This window comes from Stegostoma tigrinum, chromosome 47 (genome assembly GCF_030684315.1).
Source record: "Stegostoma tigrinum isolate sSteTig4 chromosome 47, sSteTig4.hap1, whole genome shotgun sequence".
Lineage (NCBI taxonomy): Eukaryota > Metazoa > Chordata > Chondrichthyes > Orectolobiformes > Stegostomatidae > Stegostoma > Stegostoma tigrinum.
In genome coordinates this window covers 6,888,314-6,905,601 of record NC_081400.1, presented here as the reverse complement: position 1 = coordinate 6,905,601, position 17,288 = coordinate 6,888,314, and the positions used below count along the sequence as shown (strand labels likewise).

General features: G+C 60.6%; 1 protein-coding gene across 1 annotated transcript in view; it reads left to right on the top strand.

Moving 5' to 3' along the window:
* Nucleotides 1-17,288, top strand: part of LOC125450445 (A-kinase anchor protein 13-like) — a 159,932-nt gene that overhangs the window by 131,253 nt on the left and 11,391 nt on the right. The window contains exon 9 of the mRNA XM_059642987.1: nt 2,262-2,418. Within this exon, the coding sequence (XP_059498970.1) occupies nt 2,262-2,418 (157 nt within the window). The remainder of the gene's footprint in view (nt 1-2,261; nt 2,419-17,288) is intronic.

The window sequence follows — 17,288 nt, the reverse complement described above, 5'->3', positions numbered from 1 at the left end:
ACCCCCCCCCCCCCCCACCGTCGTCCGGGTCTGCCTAACCTGGTGGACAGGGGTTTGGACGGGTGGCAACTGTAGGCAAAAGGAGCAGGGACTCCACCTTCCCCTCCCCTTTTCCCTCCCATCAGGCACGGAGATGGCAGGGAGAATGGCCCCCTTGTCCTGAGGGGCTTGACTTGGTCCCTGCCCCGTGAGGCCTAGCTGGAGGCATCGCCTGACCTCTCTCCTGGGCCTGGATCCGCTCCAATGCTCCTCCACGGCTCCTATGTGCCCTCGGCCGATGTCCCCTGGGGTGGGGGTGGGCGAGTCTGATAGGGTTAAATTCAGAGTCGGGTGGGGTAGAACAGACTTGGCTCATATCCCCCCACCCCACCCCGAGTGGAGACTGGTTGGGGGTGCTGTGCGGGGTGCGGAGGGCGAGCAGAATCTAATGGAGGGATCTTAGGTGGTTGACAGATTGGATTGGGCTGGAGGGAGAGGCCAGGGGCGGTGGGGTAGTTAGAGGAGGGACAGTCTTGGGTCTGGGCCTGAGTGGCCTCATTTCTGCCCCTATGCCTAACAGATATCGGGGAGGAGACCGGAGAGTGAGGCTCGGGAACATATCAGACCTGACCTGACAGATGGTGGAGGAGACTCGATGGAGCGAGTGGCCTAGATCTTGCCATCTCACGGGCTGCCCCGAGGCCTTGGGGGGTGTCAGGAATCGCCTATTTTTTTGGGGGGTGGGGAGAGGTGTGAGGGGGCAGCGTCGGGGTTTAGAATCTGGGATCGTCTCACCCTGAAAGTCTGACCAGGCAGGAGCTTTGTGAATCGGGTTTTGTGGGCGAAGGGGGTGACGGAGAGCGGAGATGTCACTCGCGATGTGGTTGAACAGGGCCAGAGAGAGCCAACGCTCTCTGTTTGCTCTGGCAGTGAATTAAAGCTGTTATTATTGTGGCTGCATTTTGACACGGAAAGTGCTGAATACACACAGGGCCGCACCCTGACCTTTTTTGCCCAAACTGGATGCTCCTGGCTTGATTCCCACCATTGTTCTCGTGAATAGACTCACTCAGCCCTGCCAAAGGCTCCAAGTGATTCCATGTCTCTCTCTCTCTCTCTCTCTCTCTCTCTGCCCCGTCCTGAGCCGATAACAGTTTGCATTGACTCTCTCCTGCTATCGTCCCCCAATGCCCCTCACCCCCAACCCTGGAGTATTTTCACCCCCGTTGCCCGTCAGCGTCCCTCACCGTTCACCCTTGACCTCCAGTCAGGGCCCATGCCCGCTCGCCCCAGTGTCCACTCAGCGTCCGTCACCGTTCACCTTTGACCAGGGCCCTTGCCCGTTCACCCGTGTCCACTCACCCAACCCACAGGCATTGGGAGGGGAGAGATGGAGTGAGAGAGATGGGGAGAGAGGCGTCGAGAGAGAATAGTGGGTTTGGGACTGGGCACTGGGGTGAAAGGTCAGGGACGCTGACTGGACACTTGGCTGAACGCGCGTGGGCACTAACCTTTCACCCTTGACCTCTAGTCAGTGCCCATGACCGTTAACCCCAGTGTCCACTCAGCATCCCTGACCTTTCACCCCAGTGCCCAGTCCCACCCCTACTTTTCTCTCCCTACGCCTCTCTCCCCGTTTCTCTCACTCCATCTCTCCGCTCCCAATGTCTGTGGTGTGGGTGGGTCGGGGGGGGGCGCGGAATGTTCCTCCTGATTTCGCAGTGTGATTCATTTATGTCCGTCCTTTGTACTTACTGCCCTACTAACGCAACCCCCCCCAAACCCCACCCCAACACTCGCTGTGTCGGGGAGGGGTGAGGGGGCACGGACGGTGTGTCAGGGAGGGGTGAGGGGGCACGGACGGTGTGTCGGGGAGGGGTGAGGGGGAATGGACGGTGTGTCGGGGAGGGGTGAGGCGGAATGGACGGTGTGTCGGGGAGGGGTGAGGGGAATGGATGGTGTGTCGGGGAGGGGTGAGGGGGAATGGACGGTGTGTTGGGGAGGGGTGAGGGGGAATGGACGGTGTGTCGGGGAGGGGTGAGGGGAATGGACGGTGTGTCGGGGAGGGGTGAGGGGAATGGATGGTGTGTTGGGGAGGGGTGAGGGGGAATGGACGGTGTGTCGGGGAGGGGTGAGGGGAATGGACGGTGTGTTGGGGAGGGGTGAGGGGGAATGGACGGTGTGTCGGGGAGGGGTGAGGGGAATGGATGGTGTGTTGGGGAGGGTGGGGATGTCCCTGCTTGGCCCCCTAACACCCCTTTCTCTTCTCCGCCCACCCGCAGACGAAGGAGAAGGTGAGGGAGAGAGAGAAGGAGGCGAGGGAGCGGGAGACGAGGATAACGAATGGCCACCTCTTCAACACGATCACTGTGTCGGGGAATACGCTGTGCTACGCATGTAACAAGAGCATCATTACAAGAGAAGCCTTCGCCTGCCCCAGTGAGTAACTGTCCACACGCAGACCCCGTCCCCCACCGGTACCGTACCCCAGTGTTACAAAGCGACAGACACTGTCCCCCACCGGTACTGTACCCTAGTGTTATACAGGGACAGACCCCGTCCCCCACCGGTACTGTACCCCAGTGTTACACAGCGACAGACCCTGTCCCCCACCGGTACCGTACCCCAGTGTTATACAGGGACTGACCCGTCCCCCACCGGTACCGTACCCCAGTGTTACACAGCGACAGACCCCGTCCCCCACCGATACCATACCCCAGTGTTATACAGGGACAGACCCCGTCCCCCACCGGTACTGTACCCCAGTGTTATACAGCGACAGACCACGTCCCCCACCGGTACTGTACCCCAGTGTTACACAGCGACAGACCCTGTCCCCCACCGGTACCGTACCCCAGTGTTATACAGCGACAGACCCCTCCCCCACCGGTACTGTACCCCAGTGTTACACAGCGACAGACCCTGTCCCCCACCGGTACCGTACCCCAGTGTTATACAGCGACAGACCCCTCCCCCACCGGTACCGTACCCCAGTGTTATACAGGGACAGACCCCGTCCCCCACCGGTACTGTACCCCAGTGTTATACAGCGACAGACCACGTCCCCCACCGGTACTGTACCCCAGTGTTACACAGCGACAGACCCTGTCCCCCACCGGTACCGTACCCCAGTGTTATACAGGGACTGACCCGTCCCCCACCGGTACCGTACCCCAGTGTTACACAGCGACAGACCCCGTCCCCCACCGATACCATACCCCAGTGTTATACAGCGACAGACCCCGTCCCCCACCGGTACCGTACCCCAGTGTTATACAGCGACAGACCACGTCCCCCACCGGTACTGTACCCCAGTGTTACACAGCGACAGACCCTGTCCCCCACCGGTACCGTACCCCAGTGTTATACAGCGACAGACCCCTCCCCCACCGGTACTATACCCCAGTGTTACACAGCGACAGACCCTGTCCCCCACCGGTACCGTACCCCAGTGTTATACAGGGACTGACCCGTCCCCCACCGGTACCGTACCCCAGTGTTACACAGCGACAGACCCCGTCCCCCACCGATACCATACCCCAGTGTTATACAGGGACAGACCCCGTCCCCCACCGGTACTGTACCCCAGTGTTATACAGCGACAGACCACGTCCCCCACCGGTACTGTACCCCAGTGTTACACAGCGACAGACCCTGTCCCCCACCGGTACCGTACCCCAGTGTTATACAGCGACAGACCCCTCCCCCACCGGTACTGTACCCCAGTGTTACACAGCGACAGACCCTGTCCCCCACCGGTACCGTACCCCAGTGTTATACAGCGACAGACCCCTCCCCCACCGGTACCGTACCCCAGTGTTATACAGGGACAGACCCCGTCCCCCACCGGTACTGTACCCCAGTGTTATACAGCGACAGACCACGTCCCCCACCGGTACTGTACCCCAGTGTTATACAGCGACAGACCCCGTCCCCCACCGGTACTGTACCCCAGTGTTACACAGCGACAGACCCTGTCCCCCACCGGTACCGTACCCCAGTGTTATACAGGGACTGACCCGTCCCCCACCGGTACCGTACCCCAGTGTTACACAGCGACAGACCCCGTCCCCCACCGATACCATACCCCAGTGTTATACAGGGACAGACCCCGTCCCCCACCGGTACCGTACCCCAGTGTTATACAGCGACAGACCACGTCCCCCACCGGTACTGTACCCCAGTGTTACACAGCGACAGACCCTGTCCCCCACCGGTACCGTACCCCAGTGTTATACAGCGACAGACCCCTCCCCCACCGGTACTATACCCCAGTGTTACACAGCGACAGACCCTGTCCCCCACCGGTACCGTACCCCAGTGTTATACAGGGACAGACCCCGTCCCCCACCGGTACTGTACCCCAGTGTTATACAGCGACAGACCACGTCCCCCACCGGTACTGTACCCCAGTGTTACACAGCGACAGACCCTGTCCCCCACCGGTACCGTACCCCAGTGTTATACAGCGACAGACCCCTCCCCCACCGGTACTGTACCCCAGTGTTACACAGGGACAGGCCCTGTCCCCACCGGTACTGTACCCCAGTGTTACAGAGCGACAGACCCGTCCCCCACCAGTACTGTACCCCAGTGTTATACAGTGACAGACCCCTCCCCCACCGGTACCGTACCCCAGTGTTACACAGCGACAGACCCCGTCCCCCACCGGTACTGTACCCCAGTGTTATACAGTGACAGACCCCTCCCCCACCGGTACCGTACCCCAGTGTTACACAGCGACAGACCCCGTCCCCCACCGGTACCGTACCCCAGTGTTACACAGCGACAGACCCTGTCCCCCACCGGTACTGTACCCCAGTGTTATACAGGGACAGACCCCGTCCCCCACCGGTACTGTACCCCAGTGTTATACAGCGACAGACCACGTCCCCCACCGGTACTGTACCCCAGTGTTACACAGCGACAGACCCTGTCCCCCACCGGTACCGTACCCCAGTGTTATACAGCGACAGACCCCTCCCCCACCGGTACTGTACCCCAGTGTTACACAGCGACAGACCCTGTCCCCCACCGGTACCGTACCCCAGTGTTATACAGGGACAGACCCCGTCCCCCACCGGTACTGTACCCCAGTGTTATACAGCGACAGACCACGTCCCCCACCGGTACTGTACCCCAGTGTTACACAGGGACAGGCCCTGTCCCCACCGGTACTGTACCCCAGTGTTACAGAGCGACAGACCCGTCCCCCACCAGTACTGTACCCCAGTGTTATACAGTGACAGACCCGTCCCCCACCAGTACTGTACCCCAGTGTTATACAGTGACAGACCCCGTCCCCCACCGGTACTGTACCCCAGTGTTATACAGCGACAGACCCCATCCCCCACCGGTACTGTACCCCAGTGTTACAGAGCGACAGACCCGTCCCCCACCGGTACTGTACCCCAGTGTTACACAGCGACAGACCCCGTCCCCCACCGGTACTGCACCCCAGTGTTATACAGCGACAGAGCCCTCCCCCACCGGTGCTGTACCCCAGTGTTATACAGCGACAGACCCGTCCCCCACCGGTACTGTACCCCAGTGTTATACAGGGACAGACCCCGTCCCCCACCGGTACTGTACCCCAGTGTTATACAGCGACAGACCCCATCCCCCACCGGGACTGTACCTCAGTGTTATACAGGGACAGACCATGTCCCCCACCGGGACCGTACCCCAGTGTGATACAGCGACAGACCCCGTCCCCCACTGGTACTGTACCCCAGTGTTATACAGCGACAGACCCCGTCCCCCACCGGGACTGTACCCCTGTGTTATACAGGGAGAGACCCCTCCCCCACCGATACCGTACCCCAGTGTTACAGAGCGACAGACCCCGTCCCCCACCGGTACTGTACCCCAGTGTTACACAGCGACAGACCCCGTCCCCCACCGGTACTGTACCCCAGTGTTATACAGGGACAGACCCCGTCCCCCACCGGTACTGTACCCCAGTGTTAGACAGTGACAGACCCCGTCCCCCAACGGTACTGTGCCCCAGTGTTATACAGGGACAGACCCCGTCCCCCACTGGTACCGCACCCCAGTGTTATACAGCGACAGACCCTGTCCCCCACCGGTACCGTACCCCAGTGTTATACAGGGACAGACCCCGTCCCCCACTGGTACCGTACCCCAGTGTTATACAGCGACAGACCCCGTCCCCCACCGGTACTGTACCCCAGTGTTACACAGCGACAGACCCCACCCCCCACCGGTACTGTACCCCAGTGTTACACAGCGACAGACCCTGTCCCCCACCGGTACTGTACCCCAGTGTTATACAGGGACCGACGCCGTCCCCCACCGGTACGGTACCCCAGTGTTATACAGGGAGAGACCCCTCCCCCACCGATACCGTACCCCAGTGTTACACAGCGACAGGCCCCGTCCCCCACCGGTACTGTACCCTAGTGTTATACAGGGAGAGACCCCTCCCCCAGCGATACCGTACCCCAGTGTTACACAGCGACAGGCCCCGTCCCCCACCGGGACTGTACCCCAGGGTTATACAGGGACCGACCCCATCCCCACCGGTACTGTACCCCAGTGTTACACAGCGACAGACCCCGTCCCCCACTGGTACCATACCCCAGTGTTACAGAGCGACAGACCGCATCCCCCACCGGTACTGTACCCCAGTGTTAGACAGTGACAGACCCCGTCCCCCAACGGTACTGTGCCCCAGTGTTATACAGGGACAGACCCCGTCCCCCACTGGTACCGCACCCCAGTGTTATACAGCGACAGACCCTGTCCCCCACTGGTACCGTACCCCAGTGTTATACAGCGACAGACCCCGTCCCCCACCGGTACTGTACCCCAGTGTTACACAGCGACAGACCCCACCCCCCACCGGCACTGTACCCCAGTGTGAGACAGTGACAGACCCCGTCCCACACTGGTACTGTACCCCAGTGTTATACAGGGACAGACCCCGTCCCCCACTGGTACCGCACCCCAGTGTTATACAGCGACAGACCCTGTCCCCCACTGGTACCGTACCCCAGTGTTATACAGCGACAGACCCCGTCCCCCACCGGTACTGTACCCCAGTGTCACACAGCGACAGACCCCACCCCCCACCGGCACTGTACCCCAGTGTTAGACAGTGACAGACCCCGTCCCCCACTGGTACTGTACCCCAGTGTTACACAGCGACAGACCCCACCCCCCACCGGCACTGTACCCCAGTGTTAGACAGTGACAGACCCCGTCCCCCACCGGGACTGTACCCCAGTGTTATACAGGGACAGACCCCGTCCCCCACTGGTACCGCACCCCAGTGTTATACAGCGACAGACCCTGTCCCCCACTGGTACCGTACCCCAGTGTTATACAGCGACAGACCCCGTCCCCCACCGGTACCGTACCGCAGTGTTATACAGCGACAGACCCGTCCCCCAGCGGTACCGTACCCCAGTGTTATACAGGGACCGACCCCGTCCCCCACCGGTACTGTACCCCAGTGTTATACAGGGACAGACCCCGTCCCCCACCGGTACTGTACCCCAGTATTACACAGCGACAGACCCTGTCCCCCACCGGTACCGTACCCCAGTGTTATACAGCGACAGACCCCGTCCCCCACCGGTACTGTACCCCAGTGTTATACAGCGACAGACCCCGTCCCCCACCGGTACTGTACCCCAGTGTTACACAGGGACCGACCCTGTCCCCCACCGGTACTGTACCCCAGTGTTATACAGCGACAGACCCCGTCCCCCACCGGTACGGTACCCCAGTGTTACACAGCGACAGGCCCCATCCCCCACCGGTACTGTACCCCAGTGTTACACAGCGACAGACCCCATCCCCCACTGGTACTGTGCCCCAGTGTTACACAGCGACAAACCCCGTCTCCCATCGGGACTGTACCCCAGTGTTATACAGGGACCGACGCCGTCCCCCACCGGTACTGTACCCCAGTGTTATACAGCGACAGACCCCGCCCCCCCACCGGTACTGTTCTTCAGTGTTACACAGTGACAGGACCCATCCCCCAACGGTACCGTACCCCAGTGTTACACAGGGACCGACCCCGTCCCCCACCGGTACCGTACCCCAGTGTTATACAGGGACAGATCCCGTCCCCCACCGGTACCATACCCGAGTGTTACACAGCGACAGACCCTTTCCCCCAACGGTACTGCACCCCAGTGTTAGACAGTGAGAGACCTCGTCCCACAACGGTACTGTACCCCAGTGTTACACAGCGAGAGACCCCATCCCCCAACAGTACCATACCCCAGTGTTACAGAGCGACAGACCGCATCCCCCAACAGTACCGTACCCCACTGTTAGACAGTGACAGACCCCGTCCCACAACGGTACTGTACCCCAGTGTTACACAGCGACAGATCCCGTCCCCCACTGGTACCATACCCCAGTGTTACAGAGCGACAGACCGCATCCCCCACCGGCACTGTACCCCAGTGTTAGACAGTGACAGACCCCGTCCCCCACCGGTACTGTACCCCAGTGTTATACAGGGACAGACCCCGTCCCCCACTGGTACCGCACCCCAGTGTTATACAGCGACAGACCCCATCCCCCACTGGTACTGTACCCCAGTGTGACACAGCGACAGGCCCCGTCCCAAACCGGTACTGTACACCAGTGTTATACAGGGACAGACCCCTCCCCCACCGGTACCGTTCCCAAGTGTTATCGAGCGACAAAGCCCATCCCCCACCGGTACTGTACCCCAGTGCTATACAGCGACAGACCACATCCCCCACCGGTACTGTGACCCAGTGTTATACAGGGACCGATGCCGTCCCCCACCGGTACGGTACCCGAGTGTTACACAGCGACAGGCCCCATCCCCCACTGGTACTGTGCCCCAGTGTTATACAGGGACAAACCCCGTCCCCCACCGGTACGGTACCCGAGTGTTACACAGCGACAGACCCCAGCCCCCACTGGTACTGTACCCCAGTGTTACACAGCGACAAACCCCGTCTCCCACCGGTACTGTACCCCAGTGTTACACAGCGACAGACCCTGTCCCCCACTGGTACCGTACCCCAGTGTTATACAGCGACAGACCCCGTCCCCCACCGGTACTGTACCCCAGTATTACACAGCGACAGACCCTGTCCCCCACCGGTACCGTACCCCAGTGTTATACAGCGACAGACCCCGTCCCCCACCGGTACTGTACCCCAGTGTTATACAGCGACAGACCCCGTCCCCCACCGGTACTGTACCCCAGTGTTACACAGGGACCGACCCTGTCCCCCACCGGTACTGTACCCCAGTGTTATACAGCGACAGACCCCGTCCCCCACCGGTACCGTACCCCAGTGTTATACAGCAACAGACCCCGCACCCCCCACCGGTACCGTTCTTCAGTGTTACACAGTGACAGGACCCATCCCCCAACGGTACTGTACCCCAGTGTTACACAGGGACCGACCCCGTCCCCCACCGGTACCGTACCCCAGTGTTATACAGGGACAGATCCCGTCCCCCACCGGTACTGTACCCCAGTGTTTCACAGCGACAGACCCTGTCCCCCGACGGTACCATACCCCAGTGTTACACAGCGACAGACCCTTTCCCCCAACGGTACTGCACCCCAGTGTTACACAGCGACAGACCCCATCCCCCACTGGTACCATACTCCAGTGTTACAGAGCGACAGACCGCATCCCCCAACAGTACCGTACCCAATGTTATACAGGGACAGACCCCGTCCCCCACCGGTACTGTACCCCAGTGTTATACAGGGACAGACCCCTCCCCCACCGGTACCGTTCCCAAGTGTTATAGAGCGAAAAAGCCCATCCCCCACCGGTAGGGTACCCCAGTGTTATACAGGGACAGATCCCGTCCCCCACCGGTACTGTACCCCAGTGCTATTCAGCGACAGACCCCGTCCCCCACCGGTACCGTACCCCAGTGTTACACAGCGACAGACCCCACCCCCCACCGGCACTGTACCCCAGTGTTAGACAGTGACAGACCCCGTCCCCCAACGGTACTGTACCCCAGTGTTATACAGGGACAGACCCCGTCCCCCACTGGTACCGTACCCCAGTGTTATACAGCGACAGACCCCGTCCCCCACCGGTACCGTACCCCAGTGTTATACAGGGACAGATCCCGTCCCCCACCGGTACTGTACCCCAGTGTTTCACAGCGACAGACCCTGTCCCCCGACGGTACCATACCCGAGTGTGACACAGCGACAGACCCTTTCCCCCAACGGTACTGCACCCCAGTGTTAGACAGTGACAGATCCCATCCCCCACCGGTACTGTACCCCAGTGTTTCACAGCGACAGACCCTGTCCCCCGACGGTACCATACCCCAGTGTTACACAGCGACAGACCCTTTCCCCCAACGGTACTGCACCCCAGTGTTAGACAGTGACAGACCTCGTCCCACAACGGTACTGTACCCCAGTGTTACACAGCGACAGACCCCATCCCCCAACAGTACCATACCCCAGTGTTACAGAGCGACAGACCGCATCCCCCAACAGTACCGTACCCCACTGTTAGACAGTGACAGACCCCGTCCCACAACGGTACTGTACCCCAGTGTTACACAGTGACAGACCCCACGCCCCACCGGTACTGTACCCCAGTGTTATACAGCGACAGACCCTGTCCCCCACCGGTACCGTACCCCAGTGTTATACAGCGACAGACCCCATCCCCCACAGGTACCGTACCGCAGTGTTATACAGGGACAGACCCCATCCCCCACCGGTACTGTACCCCAGTGTTACACAGCGACAGACCCCGTCCCCCACTGGTACCATACCCCAGTGTTACAGAGCGACAGACCGCATCCCCCACCGGTACTGTACCCCAGTGTTAGACAGTGACAGACCCCGTCCCCCAACGGTACTGTGCCCCAGTGTTATACAGGGACAGACCCCGTCCCCCACTGGTACCGCACCCCAGTGTTATACAGCGACAGACCCTGTCCCGCACTGGTACTGTACCCCAGTGTTATACAGGGACAGACCCCGTCCCCCACCGGTACTGTACCCCAGTGTTATACAGGGACAGACCCCTCCCCCACCGGTACCGTTCCCAAGTGTTATAGAGCGAAAAAGCCCATCCCCCACCGGTAGGGTACCCCAGTGTTATACAGGGACAGATCGCGTCCCCCACCGGTACTGTACCCCAGTGCTATACAGCGACAGACCCCGTCCCCCACCGGTACCGTACCCCAGTGTTACACAGCGACAGACCCCACCCCCCACCGGTACTGTACCCCAGTGTCAGACAGTGACAGACCCCGTCCCCCAACGGTACTGTACCCCAGTGTTATACAGGGACAGACCCCGTCCCCCACTGGTACCGCACCCCAGTGTTATACAGCGACAGACCCCATCCCCCACTGGTACCGTACCCCAGTGTTATACAGCGACAGACCCCGTCCCCCACCGGTACTGTACCCCAGTGTTACACAGGGACCGACCCCGTCCCCCACCGGTACCGTACCCCAGTGTTATACAGGGACAGATCCCGTCCCCCACCGGTACTGTACCCCAGTGTTTCACAGCGACAGACCCTGTCCCCCGACGGTACCATACCCCAGTGTTACACAGCGACAGATCCTTTCCCCCAACGGTACTGCACCCCAGTGTTAGACAGTGACAGACCTCGTCCCACAACAGTACTGTACCCCAGTGTTACACAGCGACAGACCCCATCCCCCACTGGTACCATACCCCAGTGTTACAGAGCGACAGACCGCATCCCCCAACAGTACCGTACCCCACTGTTAGACAGTGACAGACCCCGTCCCACAACGGTACTGTACCCCAGTGTTATACAGCGACAGACCCCGTCCCCCACCGGTACCGTACCCCAGTGTTATACAGCGACAGACCCCGTCCCCCACCGGTACTGTACCCCAGTGTTATACAGCGTCAGACCCCGTCCCCCACCGGTACCGTACCCCAGTGTTATACAGCGACAGACCCCATCCCCCACAGGTACCGTAACGCAGTGTGATACAGCGACAGACCCCGTCCCCCACCGGTACTGTACCCCAGTGTTACACAGCGACAGACCCCGTCCCCCACCGGTACCGTACCGCAGTGTTATACAGGGACAGACCCCATCCCCCACCGGGACTGTACCCCAGTGTTATACAGCGACAGACCCAGTCCCCCACCGGAACCATACCCCAGTGTTACACAGCGACAGGCCCCGTCCCCCACCGGTACGGTACCCCAGTGTTCCACAGCGACAGGCCCCATCCCCCACCGGTACTGTACCCCAGTGTTACACAGCGACAAACCCCGTCTCCCATCGGTACTGTACCCCAGTGTTATACAGCAACAGACCCGTCCCCCACCGGTACTGTACCCCAGTGTTATACAGGGACAGATCCCGTCCCCCACCGGTACTGTACCCCAGTGTTTCACAGCGACAGACCCTGTCCCCCGACGGTACCATACCCGAGTGTTACACAGCGACAGACCCTTTCCCCCAACGGTACTGCACCCCAGTGTTAGACAGTGAGAGACCTCGTCCCACAACGGTACTGTACCCCAGTGTTACACAGCGACAGACCCCATCCCCCAACAGTACCATACCCCAGTGTTACAGAGCGACAGACCGCATCCACCAACAGTACCGTACCTCACTGTTAGACAGTGACAGACCCCGTCCCACAACGGTACTGTACCCCAGTGTTACACAGCGACAGATCCCGTCCCCCACTGGTACCATACCCCAGTGTTACAGAGCGACAGACCGCATCCCCCAACGGCACCGTACCCCAGTGTTAGACAGTGACAGACCCCGTCCCCCAACGGTACTGTACCCCAGTGTTATACAGGGACAGACCCCGTCCCCCACTGGTACCGCACCCCAGTGTTATACAGCGACAGACCCCATCCCCCACTGGTACCGTACCCCAGTGTTATACAGCGACAGACCCCGTCCCCCACCGGTACTGTACCCCAGTGTTACACAGGGACTGACCCCGTCCCCCACCGGTACCGTACCCCAGTGTTATACAGGGACAGACCCCGTCCCCCACCGGTACTGTACCCCAGTGTTTCACAGCGACAGACCCTGTCCCCCACCGGTACCGTACCCCAGTGTTATACAGGGACAGACCCCATCCCCCACTGGTACCGTACCCCAGTGTTATACAGCGACAGACCCCGTCCCCCACCGGTACTGTACCCCAGTGTTACACAGGGACCGACCCCGTCCCCCACCGGTACCGTACCCCAGTGTTATACAGGGACAGATCCCGTCCCCCACCGGTACTGTACCCCAGTGTTTCACAGCGACAGACCCTGTCCCCCGACGGTACCAGACCCCAGTGTTACACAGCGACAGACCCTTTCCCCCAACGGTACTGCACCCCAGTGTTAGACAGTGACAGACCTCGTCCCCCACCGGTACCGTACCCCAGTGTTATACAGCGACAGACCCCATCCCCCACTGGTACCATACCCCAGTGTTACAGAGCGACAGACCGCATCCCCCAACAGTACCGTACCCCACTGTTAGACAGTGACAGACCCCGTCCCACAACGGTACTGTACCCCAGTGTTACACAGTGACAGACCCCACGCCCCACCGGTACTGTACCCCAGTGTTATACAGCGACAGACCCCGTCCCCCACCGGTACCGTACCGCAGTGTTATACAGCGACAGACCCCATCCCCCACAGGTACCGTAACGCAGTGTGATACAGCGACAGACCCCGTCCCCCACCGGTACTGTACCCCAGCGTTATACAGCGACAGACCCCGTCCCCCACCGGTACTGTACCCCAGTGTTACACAGGGACCGACCCCGTCCCCCACCGGTACCGTACCCCAGTGTTATACAGGGACAGACCCCGTCCCCCACTGGTACTGTACCCCAGTGTTATACAGCGACAGACCCCGTCACCCACCGGTACTGTACCCCAGTGTTATACAGCGACAGACCCCGTCACCCACCGGTACTGTACCCCAGTGTTATACAGCGACAGACCCCGTCCCCCACCGGTACGGTACCCCAGTGTTATACAGCGACAGACCCTGTCCCCCACCGGTACTGTACCCCAGTGTTATACAGCGACAGACCCCGTCCCCCACTGGTACCGCACCCCAGTGTTATACAGCGACAGACCCCGTCCCCCACTGGTACTGTACCCCAGTGTTACACAGCGACAGACCCCATCCCCCACCGGTACTGTACCCCAGTGTTACACAGCGACAGACCCCACCCCCCACCGGTACTGTACCCCAGTGTTATACAGGGACAGGCCCCGTCCCCCACCGGTACTGTACGCCAGTGTTATACAGGGACAGACCCCTCCCCCACCGGTACCGTTCCCAAGTGTTATAGAGCGACAAAGCCCATCCCCCACCGGTACTGTACCCCAGTGCTATACAGCGACAGACCCCGTCCCCCACCGGTACCGTACCCCAGTGTTATAGAGCGACAGACCCCGTCACCCACCAGTACCGTACCCCAGTGTTACACAGCGACAGGCCCCGTCCCCCACCGGTACTGTACCCCAGTGTTACACAGTGACAGAACCCATCCCCCAATGGTACCGTACCCCAGTGTTATACAACGACAGACCCCATCCCCCACTGGGACTGTACCCCAGTGTTATACAGGGACAGACCATGTCCCCCACCGGAACCGTACCCCAGTGTTACACAGCGACAGGCCCCGTCCCCCACCGGTACTGTACCCCAGTGTTATACAGGGAGAGACCCCTCCCCCACCGGTACCGTATCCCAGTGTTATAGAGCGACAAAGCCCGTCCCCCATCGGTACTGTACCCCAGTGTTATACAGGGACAGATCCCGTCCCCCACCGGTACTGTACTCCAATGTTATCCAGGGACAGACCCCGTCCCCCACCGGGACCGTACCCCAGTGTTATACAGCGACAGACCCGTCCCCCAGCGGTACCGTACCCCAGTGTTATACAGGGACAGACCCGTCCCCCACCGGTACTGTACCCCAGTGTTATACAGGGACAGACCCCGTCCCCCACCGGTACTGTACCCCAGTGTTACACAGCGACAGACCCCGTCCCCCACCGGTACCGTACCCCAGTGTTATAGAGCAACAGACCCCATCCCCCACTGGTACCGTACCCCAGTGTTATACAGCGACAGGCCCCGTCCTCCACCGGTACTGTACCCCAGTGTTACACAGCGACAGGCCCCGTCCCCCACCGGTACTGTACCCCAGTGTTATACAGGGACAGACCCCGTCCCCCACCGGTACTGTACCCCAGTGTTATACAGCGACAGACACTGTCCCCCACCGGTACTGTACCCCAGTGTTATACAGGGACAGACCCCTCCCCCACCGGTACCGTACCCCAGTGTTACACAGCGACAGACCCCATCCCCCACTGGTACTGTGCCCCAGTGTTACACAGCGACAGACCCTGTCCCCCACCGGTACTGTACCCCAGTGGTACACAGCGACAGACCCCGTCCCCCACCGGTACCGTACCCCAGTGTTATACAACGACAGACCCCGTCCCCCACCGGGTCTGTACCCCAGTGTTATACAGGGAGAGACCCCGTCCCCCACCGGTACCGTATCCCAGTGTTATAGAGCGACAAAGCCCGTCCCCCACCGGTACTGTACCCCAGTGTTATACAGGGACAGACCCCGTCCCCCACCGGGACCGTACCCCAGTGTTATACAGCGACAGACCCGTCCCCCACCGGTACTGTACCCCAGTGTTATACAGCGACTGACCCGTCCCCCACCGGAAATGTACCCCAGTGTTACACAGCGACAGGCCCCGTCCCCCACTGGTACTGTACCCTGGTGTTTTACAGGGACAGACCCTGTCCCCCACCGGTACGGTACCCCAGTGTTACACAGCGACAGACCCCGTCCCCCACCGGTACCGTACCCCAGTGTTATAGAGCAACAGACCCCGTCACGCACCGGTACCGTACCCCAGTGTTACACAGCGACAGGCCCCGTCCCCCACCGGTACTGTACCCTAGTGTTATACAGGGACAGACCCCTCCCCCACCGGTACCGTACCACAGTGTTATACAGCGACAGACCCGTCCCCCACCGGAAATGTACTCCAGTGTTACACAGCGACAGACCCCACCCCCCACCGGCACTGTACCCCAGTGTTAGACAGTGACAGACCCCGTCCCCCACCGGTACTGTACCCCAGTGTTACACAGCGACAGACCCCATCCCCCACTGGTACTGTACCCCAGTGTTACACAGCGACAGACCCCATCCCCCACTGGTACCGTACCCCAGTATTATACAGGGAGAGACTCCGTCCCCCACCGGAACTGTACCCCAGTGTTATACAGGGACAGACCCATCCCCCACTGGTACTGTACCCCAGTGTTACACAGCGACAGACCCCATCCCCCACTGGTACCGTACCCCAGTATTATACAGGGAGAGACTCCGTCCCCCACCGGAACTGTACCCCAGTGTTATACAGGGACAGACCCATCCCCCACTGGTACTGTACCCCAGTGTTACACAGCGACAGACCCCATCCCCCACTGGTACCGTACCCCAGTATTATACAGGGAGAGACTCCGTCCCCCACCGGTACTGTACCCCAGTGTTACACAGCGACAGACCCCGTCCCCCACCGGTACCATACCCCAGTGTTACAGCGCGACAGACCGCATCCCCCAACGGCACCGTACCCCAATGTTACACAGCGACAGACCCCACCCCCCACCGGCACTGTACCCCAGTGTTAGACAGGGACAGACCCCGTCCCCCACCGGTACCGTACCCCAGTGTTACAAAGCGACAGACCCCATCCCCCACTGGTACTGTACCCCAGTGTTACACAGCGACAGACCCCATCCCCCACTGGTACCGTACCCCAGTATTATACAGGGAGAGACTCCGTCCCCCACCGGAACTGTACCCCAATATTATACAGCGACAGACCCCGTCCCCCACCGGTACTGTACCCCAGTGTTATACAGGGACAGACCCCGTCCCCCACCGGTACTGTACCCCAGTGTTATACAGGGACAGACCCATCCCCCACTGGTACTGTACCCCAGTGTTACACAGCGACAGACCCGATCCCCCACTGCTACCGTACCCCAGTATTATACAGGGAGAGACTCCGTCCCCCACCGGTACCGTACCCCAGTGTTACAAAGCGACAGGCCCCATCCCCCACTGGTACTGTACCCCAGTGTTATACAGCGACAGACCCCGTCCCCCACCGGTACTGTACCCCGGTGTTATACAGGGACAGACCCCGTCCCCCACCGGTACTGTACCCCAGTGTTATACAGCGACAGACCCTGTCCCCCACCGGTACCGTACCCCAGT